Consider the following 14,765-nt stretch of genomic DNA (forward strand, 5'->3'; position numbering starts at 1 on the left):
AAAGTTTAGGTGGGACGTAAAATTGGGCAATGTTAGAAAGAGGGCAGCCTTTGGGGTCAGAACCTCTTGGTTTAAATCTAATTACCATTTATTCCTCTGTGAGCAAGTTTCTGAAAACTCTCAACTTCAGTTTCAGGATACCACCACCCCAGAGGGCTCTTGTGAAGATCCAATGGAACCACTGGTGTCATAAATGCCCAATACCTGGCTCTGGAGACAGACAAATGGGGTTTGAAATTTAGCTGTGTGGCTTTGAGCAAGTTGCTTAACTTCTCTAATGCCCAGGCGTTCCTCATCTATAAAATGGTCATGGTGACAGAATTTTTCTGATAAGGCTATTATGAGGATTAATTGAAATAGTCCTTCTGTCCATGCAATACAATACTATGTTAGTACTTAAGTGTTCAAAAAGTGCTTAAAGATGAGGCAGATACACACATGCATTATCCAACTTAATCCTCTCAACAAACTTATGAAGTAAATTCCATTATACATAAACAGATAGGGCTCCTATTTCAGCCATTAGGACAAAAGTAGCATTTATATTAAATTATGAAAGGCTGTTGACTATACTAATCAAACTAGGGATAGCTTCATATTAAAAGAGAAGCATCTTTTCTCTATCAAGATTATGTATTATACCAGTCAAGATTACCTATTTTATTAGTAAAGTCTACAGAGGACTAGAACTCAAAGGAGATTATACCTAAAATGAGATTAATAGGTTTCCCCCGGATCCGTCCATTTAAACAGAGGAAGATCAAAGGAACTAGAGTAACTCAAGGAACTTTAAGAACCTAAAGAATCAAAATGGTGAGGATTTTCACTTTTGGTTTCTATTTCTCTCCTTCCTTCCCACAATCTTCTACTAAAGACCATCATTCACTAAGCTGTCAGGGAACTAGGCCCCAGTCTCACGTCATTCTGGGCAAACCACCCATAGAAAATGCAGCTCTGTCTCCATATATAAAATCCCAGAAAAGTCAGAATAGCTGGGCTTGAGCCTCATATCATCACTGGAGATCATGGCAGCCCCTTTAGAACCACAAAGAGTCAGGTAAGAGCAGTGGCCATGGGAAGAATAGGTCCTAGCAGGAAAATAAGGGACCAATAGATGGTAAATGAGAGAGAGCTGTGCACTAAGACTCTGAGCTAAAGCCTCTACAATTAAATCAATCTCAAACAGCATTTAGTAACATAAATAATGTAGATAAAATTATATATTATAGGAAAATTCTTTGAGTTAGCAAATTTATTTTTATAGATGTCAAATATTTTGGCTTCCTAAGGAATTCTTTATCTGGTATCCTATAAATACTTTATTTCGGGAATTATGTATAGAACATGACTCAAAATTTGGGGAAATAACAGCTTACCTTAATGACGAGGAAAAAGCAAGTAACAGATGATGCTTTCCTGAAATTTCCTATTGTATTCACCTAGTTACAATGGCGCAATGGCAAAATATGCCAGGGAATTACTTCTCAACAAAATTTTATTAATGAACATTATTAGAAAGTGCACTCTTCTGTTCCCCAAGTATATTTAGGCCTTCTCATCCTCCCTTCCTATTCAACATCTCTCTCATACTTTCCTTTTCTTTATTTCTCTAGATTACATTCTGCTAACTTCTTTGGCCTTATCGTTCAGCTAATTCTCCCTTGGTTTATAATTTCTGGCTAAACCAGGAGTTTTTCCTTCATTTTCCTTCTTTTTTTTCTGTACCAGTTCAGTATACATCCAAAATAAATACACATATAGATACTAACCATTCATTTTAGGGTATCTAATCTACCATTCTATTATTATCAGACAAGGAAATCTTATCCTATCCTTACTCAACACTTCCCTCTTCTTTCCCCTCCTGAAATTCATTTAGACACCAAGTATTTCATATAATCTAAGAAATTCCCAACCCACCCCCCTCTGCTAATTCAGGCCCTTACCATTTCCTAGACAAGCTGTTAAAGCCTCCCAGCCCAGTCTAATGACCAGTCTTTCCTCACACTAAGGTTTGGAGGTAGTAAGAGCTAGACATCAGTTCCAGACTATCCATTGGGTTCCAATCCATCCTAGCAGGCTCTAGTTTGTCCTGTTCTCTCCTACTTCATGTCCATCTTCCCTGCCTGACAATCAACCCTACAGATTTCAGTAGACAGCACCAAATACAGAAGCAACAATTTTCATAGACTGTTCAGCTTCTATAATTATATATATTATAGCTATATATTCTTCATTAGATCTTGTGTTTTGCATCTCTGATCAAACCTTGACTGATACAGCAGTATCTAGAGATGTGCTCATTATAATCCATCAGATGGATATAACTTAGCTTATTCAAGCAACCCCAAGTCCCCTAGTGATGGACAAATGGGTTGTTTTTAGTCCTTGCCCTTATAAATAGTGCTGTAGTGAACATTAATATTTTTTCAGACTCTTATTAATCTATCTCTGAAATAGATTCTTAGAGGAAGACTATGGGTCAAAGGGTAAATAATTATTACTGCTATCAGTTCTCTTCCCTCCTTAAAATCTATGACTTCTTCTGGAAACCATACAAGCAACTGTGGCAGATACTGGTAGTTGTTAATATCCATCTCTCATCATTGCATAATAAAATTTTTAGTTGGGCACTAAGCTAAAGACAACTTTTCTCAGCCTCCCTTGTGACTGGGTGTGGCACCGTGATGAAGTTCTGACCAATGGAATATGCACAGATTTAATATGTGCAATTTCCAAGTCATTCTTTAAGAGAAGGAGAATTCTTTTCCCCTCCCTTCCTTCCCCCTTCCTTGTGGCTGAAATGTTTCTGTGAGTTGGGAGCAAAGCAGCCATCTGGGACCAGAAGCTGGAAAGTCACAAAGACAAATGGAGAAACCAGACAGGATTCTGGTGCCTGATATTTATGTGAGAGAGATATAAATTTCTGTCTTACTTAAGGCCTTACCAAGGGTTTACTGTTAGCCTAAATAATATATCTAACTTTTTTTAGAATCACCTACCTCATGAATATATCTATGTTTAAGAGGGCATTCCATACATAGATTTTATAAACATTGCATTATACTCAAAAGGTATTTTTACTTACATATGACTATGTTTTGTTTAATTAAGATTACTTAGTAATTAACCTAAATGGGCTGTAATGTAACGAATACAACTCCCGATTATTTTTGCAAAGGATTGTCAGCCTAGTATTTAAAATACATTTGTGAACCTTCCCAGTATGAATTCCTTTAAAAAACTCTAAACGTAAGGGTTCATACCTTTGGTCTACGCTATTTTAACTATTCCCAAATGTATGCTGAAAATTCAAAAAGAATGTAAGAATAATAGTCAACCTATTAAATTATTATTTATGGATATTAAAAGTCTTCCCATTGCCACCACTTCTAAGTGGCCTCTGTGATAAACCTACAGTATCTTCTTTCATTGCTCTATCTGATTCTGTTAATACAGAAATGTCTTCTACAAATAATCTCAGATTACTGAACCAAAAACGCTCCGTTCCTTTTTATATCATTCTGAACAGCGGGGAAGTTTGGTGTTTCCTCCAGCAGCGTGAAGCAGACCTGAGAGATGAGCAGAGCTAGGAAGAGCCGCTGCATGGAGGGCAATGAAGAACCAGAGGCAGAACAGGCAGCGCACCTCCCCTCCCCGTCCCTTCCAATAATATGGTCAACTGGAAGATACCGATAGAACCAGAAGCTAAGTCTAAGAAAACCATGGGTTAGGAGCGTCCTGAATTCTAAGAACCGAGAATCAAATAAGATAAATAGAGACAGGCAGCATCAGTTACTGTTTCAGAACTGATATGAAGCACTGGTTCTCAAAATTTAGTTGGAGTCAGAGTCACCAGGAGGGCTGCTAAGAGACAGCTGAGCCTCACTCCCGGGGGTTCTAATTCAGCAGGTCATGAAGCGAGGCCTGACAATGTGCATTTCTAATAAGCTCCCAGGAGGCTTAGGCTGCTGGCCCAGGGATCAACTCTAGAGAACACAGATATGAAAGTTTTGGTGGCTCACTCTTTTTTCCTAGACTACTTTCTTCTGCAGAGAAACTCTCTCACTGTGAAAGAACCTATTTTGCTCTTTACTGAGCCCCTGGAGGTCAAGAAAAGATTCAGAGTTGAAGTCCATGAAATGGCACATAATCATTGGGAAACCTGAAAAACCTTTGAGCCCCATTCCTCATCAGTGTTTTTCATAATCTCTCCCAGTGCCAAGGCTACAACAAATTTCTCAAGTCCATTCTCTTAGCAGGAATCCTGTAACATTACACATTTCCTTTACCAATCTTGATTTCCAAATTTGCAGCAAAATGAATATTACTTTTCTAAGTTTCTTATTCACTCTCCATTTATTAAATATGTACTGAAAAAATCCGCATTAGTTGATAAGCTTGCACAGTTAGTTGGCCTTACAAATATAATATCCATAGGGGATCTAAAGTAATTAGCAATCAAATAGCTACTCAGTGTACACCTTCCGTGTTTTCCTATTCACCTCAAGACTTTAAATTCTTAGGTTACTTTTAATTCCATAATGAGATATAAATCACAACAGAGTTCCTAAAAAATGTAAAGATTCCATTTAAAATATGTTTAACTTAAGAGTACTGGAACTCTGAAAATTTTCCAATGGAAGTATAAAATGGTATAACTGCTTTGAAAAACTCTTCAGTAAATTCTTACCAAGTTAAATCAACATCTACCCTGTGAAATGCCAATTCCATTCCTGGATATTTATTACTCAAAAGAAAGGAAAGAGTATGTTCACAAAGCACCTATTCAAGAATGTCCCTAGCAACCTTGTACAAGATAGGCAAAACTGAAAACAGTGATGGACATTTATTCATCAACAGGAGACTGGATAAATCATGATTATAGTCATACAGCAGAAATACTACTCAGCAATGAAAAAGGCATAAACTGTTGATAAGCAACAATGTGAATGAATCTCAAAACATGAGGTTGAGCAAAGGAGGCAAACACAAAAGAATACATATGGTATGATTCATTTCTATGAAGCCCTAACACATGTGCAACTAATCTCCGGGGACAGAATCAGAAAGTGGCTAAGTTTGGGGTAGAGAAAATAGATTGGCAGGGAAGAGGCAGAAGGAGCTTCCTGGAGTGATGAAATTGTTCTAGATTTTGTTTTTCACAGTCTTTACCTGGATGTGTAAGACTGTCAAAAAAATCTATCAAACTGAACACTGAATATCTGTGCCATTTACTGTATGTAAATCACGTCAATAAAAAACGATAAGCTTAACTATTCAAGAAAAAGAATGATTTACCAAAGCAATGTTCTTTGTATTCCAAATAAAATATACGTTAGACAGAATAGTTTGATATTTAAAATTTCCATTATAGGTAATAAATAAGCAGTCACAGATGAAGGTTACAGAATTATGATTCTGAGCTCAAGGTAGGGTGACTGAACATCTCAGTTTGCCTTTTAGACAATCATTCTAGTGTTGGCCTAAAGCTATAGCACTGATAGTGCCCCCTTTGCTATCAAATGTATCCTGATTTAGAGGAAGACCCATAGCTAAAAGGACATTTGATATTATTTGGTACAATGCACTCATTCACTTTGCCATTCAACCTACATTTCCTAAGCATCTACTATGTGGCTAAACATAGTCTCTATGTTCTTGCTACCATTTCACATCGCTCCTTTGTTTCCACAATCAGAACCTAAAACAGCTAGATGGATTTTTCCCTAAAGTTAGCATAAAATAAACAGCGAAAGACAAAATAAATATAGAAGAAAGCAATCAGAATTTTCTATAAACAAGGAAAATACAAATCAAGCTTATAAAAAAAAAGGTTACAATTCTTTGGAGCTGTGTGAAACAAAATGCATAAAGACAGTCACAAATATAAAATAAAGGAAACCTTTACCTGCTGCCCTGTAAAGTATTTTAGGTTCAAAAAATATACAAGGATTTTTATCCTCTATGCATGACAAAAGAAGTCCCTTGGCCTGGAAAGGGCTTCTGGGTACAACCACCTGCAAAAACAGATTTTTTTTTTTTTAAAGACCATTTCAGTACAAAATGTAGCCCAGTAAACTCACTTATAAGAAGGGTTGATATTTCAGTAACTAATTGTTACTAATTGCAGGGATCTTGTATTTTTAGCTTAATTACCATTATAAATGTTACATATTGTCCCATCCCAAAAAAATTCCATTGTTAAACAAGTATTTATCACATGTCCATCATAGTCCGGTAGCTAAGATACTGTTCTCTTAAAAAGCTAAACTTCATATGTATACTAAAAGGAATCTGCAAGAAGCAAAGTTGTCGATATCTTCCTATATTCACCTATAAAAAAAACTTTTCCACTAATACTCTACTGCTACTTTCAAAGGGCATGCAATTCTTCTCCAATTTTAATATACCAAAATCTCCTCCTTTCCCATGAAACACAGGGTCTTCATTTCCTAAGTGGAAAATAATCCGCTGAACTTTATGATCTGGGCACTGTAACGTCTGGTTATTGCAAAGCTGAAAGGAAAGTGTGGATACTGCCCACTTCCTCTTGAGAAGGAGGAAGATGATCACAGAAGGTGGCACAAGTGTTAACTGGGCCAAGCACTCTATGTGGATCTACTGTTCACAGCAACCCATACTATTATTATTTTCCCCAATTTAGAAAGAGACACAAAGGATTAAAAGAGAGATCAAATAATTTGTCCAAAGTCACACTAATTGCTTGACCAGGGATTCTTTTACAGTTCTGACACCAGACCCTAAGCTCTAACTACACCATTTTGCCTCAAATCACAAGCTTATGTCTAGTTTTTAATGACTGTTAAATAACTGCATAAATACCAGTGAATACCAGTGTTACATGGGAAGAGTTATTAAAATAAATCTGAGTTTATCTCAAAGACTCAAATAAGATTCCTTGAAACAAACTACATTTGGCTTTCAAAATCAATTTTACACCATCCTAAAACTTTAGGATTCTTATTTAAAAAATAGCACAGGGCGCCTGGGTGGCTCAGATGGTTAAGCGTCTGCCTTCGGCTCAGGTCATGATCTCAGGGTCCTGGGATCGAGTCCCGCATCGGGCTCCCTGCTCTTTGGGAGCCTGCTTCTCCCTCTGCCTCTCTCTCTCTCTCTGTCTCTCATGAATAAATAAATAAAATCTTAAAAAATAAATAAATAAAAAATAGCACAAATCTCACTCTTTCCTGTAAAAACAGACTGCTGAACACATCGCTTACCATACTACACAATGTCTTTAGGTTCCTACTTTAGTTTCTCTTCATCTCCTTTCCTCATGTATTTTTAGCATTTTGTACTATTTTCATTTGGGATTAAAAAGAGGGCAAGGGGCAAGTGGAGAAAGTTAGGAGATTGTGGAAAAAAAATCTCTTCTTAAAAATTCTGGGTAAGATCATAAACTTTAAATGTGAATCAGTGTTCAGCTCAAGCACAAAAATAAGTATTGTTTCAAATGTGGCTTCTGTCCCAACCTACCACTTCCAGCTTACATTGAAAAATTATGCAACCCCTACTCAACTAAAAAAAAAAAAAAAAAAAAATTATGACTGCTCTGGTAGAAAAAATAAAAATAAAACACATGTGTTTACAACCAGTTCATGTTATCAAACACACATACATCACTGGGTGGACATAGGAGTTTCCATCACGATGCCCTAGAAAGCTCTTCAGTAAATAGAAATAGAAAAGATAATGTAAAAAATTAACATGAAATATGCAAAAAAAAGCCACTTTTTTTTTTAAATCAAAAGACCTAAACTATTGTGAAAGGCGTAAGATTATTATGGAAGGCTTTAAAAGACAGATGCTTCAAAATTGTTTGATCGAGTATTACCTTACCTGGAAAACACATCTGGATTTCAAGGGTTTCTCTTAGACTGAAGCTAAAGTCCTATCCCTCTGACTTTGAGGTAAATATGTATTAAACAGTAGATTTATTAAAATTAACCCAGAATCGGTTAAGTGAGAAAGCCCCATTAGAAAGAAACAGAGCTTTGAAAGAGGGGGAAGTTAAACCAACTATGTTCTCTATCTCATCCTTTGAAGTTGGTGAAATTAATGTCAGGGTTAAGCCAGTGCTACTTCAACAAGAATATTCTATAAACCTGGGAACTGGAGAGCTGATCTAAAATAAATACTCTCTTTCTAAAAAAAAAACAATTAAATTCACATAAATTCCATAAATCCTGTTTGCTTTCCTCTAGATAATCATATCAGTTAACAGAACAAACCAAAATGGAAATATCCAACAGAGAACAAATAAAGTACATAAATGAGGATACCTTGATTCCTGGGCAGTGAGCAAAAAAAGCTTCAGGACTCTGAGAATGATAAAGAGCCCCATGGCCGACACAGCCCCAAGGGGCCCGGATAGTGAGGCTTCCACAATTAAAAAGATCCCCAGAGCGATAGCGGTACTTGGCAGCTTCATTAACAATCTTGGAAGGGGGGAGGGGAGAAGAAGGACAGGTCACAAGGAGTCCTTTATTTCCATCCCTTTCCTTAACCATTTTATTAGATCTTTAAATATATGCACATAACAAAATAACTCCTAATGCATTAGCTCAAAGACGACCTAAAAATTCCCAAGATCAGAGGTGGGAGAGTGGAGGCAAAACTCGCAACACTTCATGGACTTAATCTAAGAAATGTTTAATTAGAGGGGCGCCTGGGTGGCCCAGTCAGTTAAGTGTCTGCCTTCGGCTCAGGTCATGATCCCAGGATCAAGCCCCGGCATCAGGCTCCCTGCTCAGTGGCGAGCCTGCCTCTCCCTCTCCCTCTGCCCCTCCCCCTGCTCATGCTCTCACTCACTCTCATAAATAAATAAAATCTTAAAAAAAAAAAAAGAAAAAGAAATGTTCAATTACAGTAAAATGAAACCTTCTTACCTGATCGAAAGCAGGGAAAATATAATCTGCAAACTGAATTTCTGCAATAGCGGTCGCTCCAGTGACTGCAATCCCAATTCCAAACCCAACGATTCCTTGTTCACACAACGGCGTGTTGAAAACTCTATCTTTTCCTAAAAAAAAGAAAAAATAGTCCTTCTATGACAAATGGGAGTGATGTAATACACAGCACAACCAAAAACTCAGGGAGTTAATGGTGATGGAGAAAAACAGCATAGAAGAGGTGAAGGAAATAGAAGATAACTAGTATGAGGGCTGGTTTAAATACAAACATAATAATTATATTAACTGTAAGTAATCTTAGCGTTTCAACTGAAAGAAAGGTTGTCCCTCTGGGATAAAAGAAAGCAAAACCCAACTACTTAAAAGAAAACACTGAGACAATAAAGATAACAGAAGACTCAAAAGTAAGAGGAAAGAAAACAAACAATGAAAACCCTAACCAAAACAAGGTGTCACCACAGGATTAGTGGACAAAGTAGACTTTAGGGGAAAAGGCATTACCAGAGATAAAGCAGGAAAATTCATAGTTTTAAAGGGTACAATTCAAAGGGAGGACATAATTCTAAATTTACACTCATGGAACACAGGCTCCAAAGAAATTAGAAAAATTAACAGAGGGTCGCCTGGGTGGCTCAGTCAGTTAAGCGGCTGCCTTCGGCGTGGGTCATGATCCCAGGGTCCTGGGACCGAGCCCTACATGAGGCTCCTTGCTCAGGAGTCTGCTTTTCCCTCTCTCTCCCTCTGCTTGTGCTCTCTCTGTCAAATAAATAAAATCTTTAAAAAAAAAAAAAGGAAAAAAAAATTAACAGAATTAAAAGGAAAAATGGATAAATTCCCAATATGGTGGGAGATATTAATATACCAATCTCAGTAACTGACAGAAAAAGCATACCAAAATAAAAAGGCAGGACTAGAGAAGATTGGTATATGATTAGCAAATACGACCTAACTGACAAGCAGAGGACACTGCACCCAACAGCCAAGAATACAAACCCTTTTCAAGGAAGCAGAACATGGACATTCACTGACCACAGACTGGGCTATACATCCAATCTCAACATATTCTGAAGGATTAAAATCATAACAGGGTGTATTCCCTGACCACAATGGAACTAAGCTAGAAGCCAATAACAGAAAGAGAGTTAGAAAATCCTAAATTAGAAAAAAATTTTAAATATGTCTAAATATCCACGGCTCAAGGAAGAAATTATAAGGAAATTATAAAATATTTTGAACTGAATGACAATGAAAATTATGTATCAATATGTTGAGGTTACCAATTCAGTAAGGAGTCGAGTAGCTTTTTACAGACTAACCCGCCCATATCTATTATCAACTCTGGACACAATACAAATAACTGACTTAAAGGCATTGGAGAGTCAAAAAGCGCGCCTAACCCAAAGGGGGCTTGACCCTTGAAAGAAAGGAAGGGCAGTGGATAAAAACAACATTTATAAGTCTTGTCCCCTGAGGGGGCTTCTCCACTCTCTGTGACAAGGACTGCTAGGATTCAAACAAGACAGACTCAGTCTTTATTAGCTTGGTGGTGAGAGAATGAGAGAATGGGGTTCAGGGCTGCCAGTGGCTAGACACTGAGGAACGAAGCCCCTAAAAGAAGAACAACACATAGGGGAACCCCAAAGTCTGTGCATAAACTGTTCAAATCTTTGGCTGACCTCTATGGCTGTAGGAGACTCAGAGAACCCAGCAGATGGCAGCTGGAAGCCCAAAGAGCTGAGCAGAGATTTCAGCTCTAACCACTAAGGAAAAGACAGAATTTGGAGTTTGAGACTCTTCAAATTAAAAGTGCTTGATAAACACCTCAGGCTTTGCACTGGAACAACAAGGTGCATGTTACTAGTGTTCAATTCTCATTTGAAATTTCACCACCCATCAGCCAATATCAGCATTTCCTGAAAAACCCCAATTTTGGGGAGCTGGAGAGACGCAAATAATGACCCCAGTCTGGCCAGGTGACCAAAAGACTGTGGACAGATCGGAGATGCATATTTCAGTCCCATGATTGAGGGACACCGGTTCTTCTTGGTGCACAGAATCCACTCTCAGCTCAATCATTCCTTTTGAATATGGACCACAAATAGGGCAGGTGCTGGGAAACACCAGCCAGACACAACCTGTTGTCTGCACTCTACAAGCAGGTGCAAAAACTTAAAACCATGATTCATACTCATCACCATCTGTGACTATCTTCTGAAATTGTGACCTCTATCACTCATCAGTTCCCTATTTGACTGCGAATAGCTTGATAAGTTCTGAAAATCTAGGGGTCCACTGAACTAAGAACAATTCATTAGTAGAAAATGAACAAAGATTCTAGCCGCCTCCTGTGGAATCCACATCCCTGGAATGCCTGAGCCACCTTAACCAGGTAAGCAGCGTTCTTACTTAGTCCCTGCCACTTCAAGTTCCCTGGATTCAGGTATTTGCCATCTCAGTAGATAACAGCCTTTTTTTTTTTTTCTAAAGACTTTATCTACTCATTTGAGAGAGAGCAAGAGAGAGAACACAGAGGGAGAGAGAGAAGTAGACTCCCCACTGAACAGAGAGCCCGATGCGGGGCTCGATCCCAGGACCCTGAGATCATGACCCAATCCGAAGGCAGACGCTCAACTGACTGAACCACCCAGGCGCCCCCTAAATACAGCCTTTTTTGCTGCTAGAAGACAGAAAAGTTGAGTTTCTCAGAACTGTTACTCAAACTCACGCCTGGTCTGAGGAAACAGCTTAATTTAACAACTCTCTCCAACAAGCTGCAGTGACATGAACCGTATGTTAAAAATCTGTTTCTATTTTCTCCCCAAAAGGTAATGATGTGGATAAGAACACACGTAAATTGCACGATAATGATGACTTCCTCTATGTATAATGCCATTAACCTGATATAAAGTTCGTACACACAGTATCCCAATGAGTAAATTAACACATACAGTGATTGTGCCATGAGGCAAGACAGATCTGGTTTTCAGTGCTATCTCCACAAATTACTAAACTCCCTCAATTTATCATCTGTAACAAAAGAATCATGATACTAAAAAGAGTAAAAAAATTACAAGCAGGAGGCCCACTGTGATTTTAAATAGGAGGGTCAAGAAGACCTCAGTGAGAGATGACATATACAGAAAGAGTTGAAGGAAGTGAGAAAGTACACTGTGCATATATCTGAGGGAGTAAGTGTTCCAGGCAGAGAGATCGGCAAGTGCAAAGGTCCTGGGGATGGGGCATTTCTTATTACATCAGAGGAAAGGTAAGAAGTCCAGAATGCCTGGTCTGGAGTAAAAGAAATAGAGGTAGGAGATAAAGCTGAAGAGTTGAGAAGGTAGGATGGGGAGGTGGCACAGATCAGACAGGGCCTTGTAGGTCACTGTCAGCTCTCTTTTACTATGACAATGAGTGAGTCAACAAGTAGGTAAGGGATAGAGGAAGCCATTGAGCAAAATCACGCCTTCTCTCAACTATATTCCATCTCTCTAGCTGGTATTTGGTGAATAGCCTCTAGCCAGGCAAGGGGACATGACAAGTCTGATTACAGGATACTGCAACAATACCAGTAAGAGATGATGACACCTAATTGCAGAAAAGGTGTGAGACTCTGGATATAGTCTAAATATAGAGTCAAAAAGATTTGCTGATAAAATGGATATGGAGCATGAGTCAGAGAAAAATGCCAAGGATGACTCTGCCAAGGATGACTCAAAGGCTTCTGGCCCACGCAAGCCGAAGGAGAAAGTTGCCCTTAACTAAGGAAGGGCGAACTATGAAGCATGCTGGGATGAAACACCAGGAGTTCAGTTATGGAGAGGTTACATTTGAGATGCCTTCAGATGTTAAGGTAAAGCTCGTAAACAGACTGTTACATACTGGAGTTGAAAGTCTTCACGGGCGCCTGGGTGGCTCAGTTGGTTAAGCGACTGCCTTCAGCTCAGGTCATGATCCTGGAGTCCCTGGATCGAGTCCCGCATCGGGCTCCCTGCTCGGCAGGGAGTCTGCTTCTCCCTCTGACCCTCCCCCCTCTCATGTGCTCTCTCTCATTCTCTCTCTCTCAAATAAATAAATAAAATCTTTAAAAAAAAAAAAAAAGAAAGTCTTCAGCATCAAAACAGCACTAAAAAGCACAGGCCTGGATGCAACTGCCAAGCAAATTTATGTGAGAACATAGAGGAAAGATCCAATGTTAAAAAGACAAGCAGTGAGAACTAATATAATCAGCAAAGTCGAAAAGAAAAAAAAAAAAAGCCAGAGTTTGGAGAAAACATAGAAGAACGTGCTGGCCTAGAAGCCTCTTCGAAGAGACTGGAGTAATCAGCTGGTGCTGTATGCTATCAGTTCCACGTGAGGAGGGCTGAGAATTGTATAACGGCTGATCTTGACATTAGCAGTGTCAGCAAAGTAGGAAGGAGGGAAAGAATAAAAGCCTAGATCGAGAGGGAGCGGGGGAAGACAGATCGGAGACAATGAGTAATGATAATTACTGGGAGAGATTTTGCTGTAAAGGAGAAAAAAGGAGGAACAACTGGCTGGACAAAAATATGGGATCAATACAGGGAAGTTTTTGGTAAGACCAATAAAAAAGCATATTTGCACGCTAATAAAAATGATCAATAAGAAAGGAAGAAATGGAGGTGCCCGGGTGGCTCAGTCGTTGGACGTCTGCCTTCGGCTCGGGTCATGGTCCCAGGGTCCTGGGATCGAGCCCCGCATCGGGCTCCCTGCTCGGCGGGAAGCCTGCTTCTCCCTCTCCCACTCCCCCTGCTTGTGTTCCCTCTCTCGCTGTGTCTCTCTCTGTCAAATAAATAAAATCTTAAAAAAAAAAAAAAAAAGGAAGGAAGGAAGAAATCATTGAGAAAATTAATTAAATGGGGAGACGGAAGAAAACCGGGGTTATGTCTTTGATGGGGAGGACTGGGTCTGGCGTGGAGAGGTTGACAGGAACCCTTGTGTCCAGTCAGAATGCAGGAGAAAGGCATGGGTGGGCACTGACGTGGGTATAGGAGCGTGTGCAGCTGTGAGAGCTTGTCAAAGTTCTCTCTTCACTGCATCTATCTTCTTGGCAAAACACGAAACTAGATTATTGATAAAAACTAAGGATGGAGGCAGCAGTGTTGAGGAGAGAAAAGTATGAAATAGTAATAATGGGAAAATGGAGAAGTGAAGGGACCAGGATCAGGCAGCAGGACGGTACACAGCATGAGTGGCCCCTGGAGATTACTAGTCTCAGACTAAAAGTGACATCAGTTGCAAGATGACTTTTTTCTCTGGCAACATTCTACATAAGATTGAGGGTTTAGAAAATGGTGTTGGGAAAATTAGACAGCCACATGCAGAAGAATGAAACTGGACCACTTTCTTATACCATATACAAAAATGTACTCCAAATGGATGAAGCCCTAAACGTAAGACAGGAATCCATCAAAATCCTAGAGGAGAACATAGGCAGCAACCTCTGTGACCTCGGTCGTAGCAACTTCTTGCTAGATACATCTCCAAACACAAGGGAAACAAAGGCAAAAATGAACTATTGGGACTTCATCAAGATAAAAAGCTTCTGCACAGCAAAGGAAACAGTCGACAAAACCAAAAGACAACCGACAGATGGGAGAAGATATTTGCAAATGACATATCAGATAAAGGGGTAGTATCCAAAATCTATAAAGAACTTATCAATCTCAACATCCAAAGAACAAATAATCCAATCAAGAAATGGGCAGAAGTCATGAACAGACATTTGTCCAAAGAAGACATCCAAATGGCCAACAGACACATGAAGAAATGCTCCACATCACTCGGCATCAGGGAAATACAAATCAAAAC

General features: G+C 39.0%; 1 protein-coding gene across 2 annotated transcripts in view; it reads right to left on the reverse strand.

The window, feature by feature from the left end:
• Positions 1 to 14,765, reverse strand: part of BCKDHB (branched chain keto acid dehydrogenase E1 subunit beta) — a 213,031-nt gene that overhangs the window by 156,006 nt on the left and 42,260 nt on the right. For both annotated transcript variants that reach the window (XM_021693184.1, XM_021693185.2), the window contains exons 4-6: positions 8,913 to 9,046; positions 8,307 to 8,462; positions 5,912 to 6,020 (exon numbers count right to left, since the gene is read on the reverse strand). In XM_021693184.1, coding sequence (XP_021548859.1) covers positions 5,912 to 6,020; positions 8,307 to 8,462; positions 8,913 to 9,046 — 399 coding nt within the window. The remainder of the gene's footprint in view (positions 1 to 5,911; positions 6,021 to 8,306; positions 8,463 to 8,912; positions 9,047 to 14,765) is intronic.

The sequence above is a fragment of the Neomonachus schauinslandi genome, chromosome 8, assembly GCF_002201575.2.
Source record: "Neomonachus schauinslandi chromosome 8, ASM220157v2, whole genome shotgun sequence".
NCBI lineage: Eukaryota > Metazoa > Chordata > Mammalia > Carnivora > Phocidae > Neomonachus > Neomonachus schauinslandi.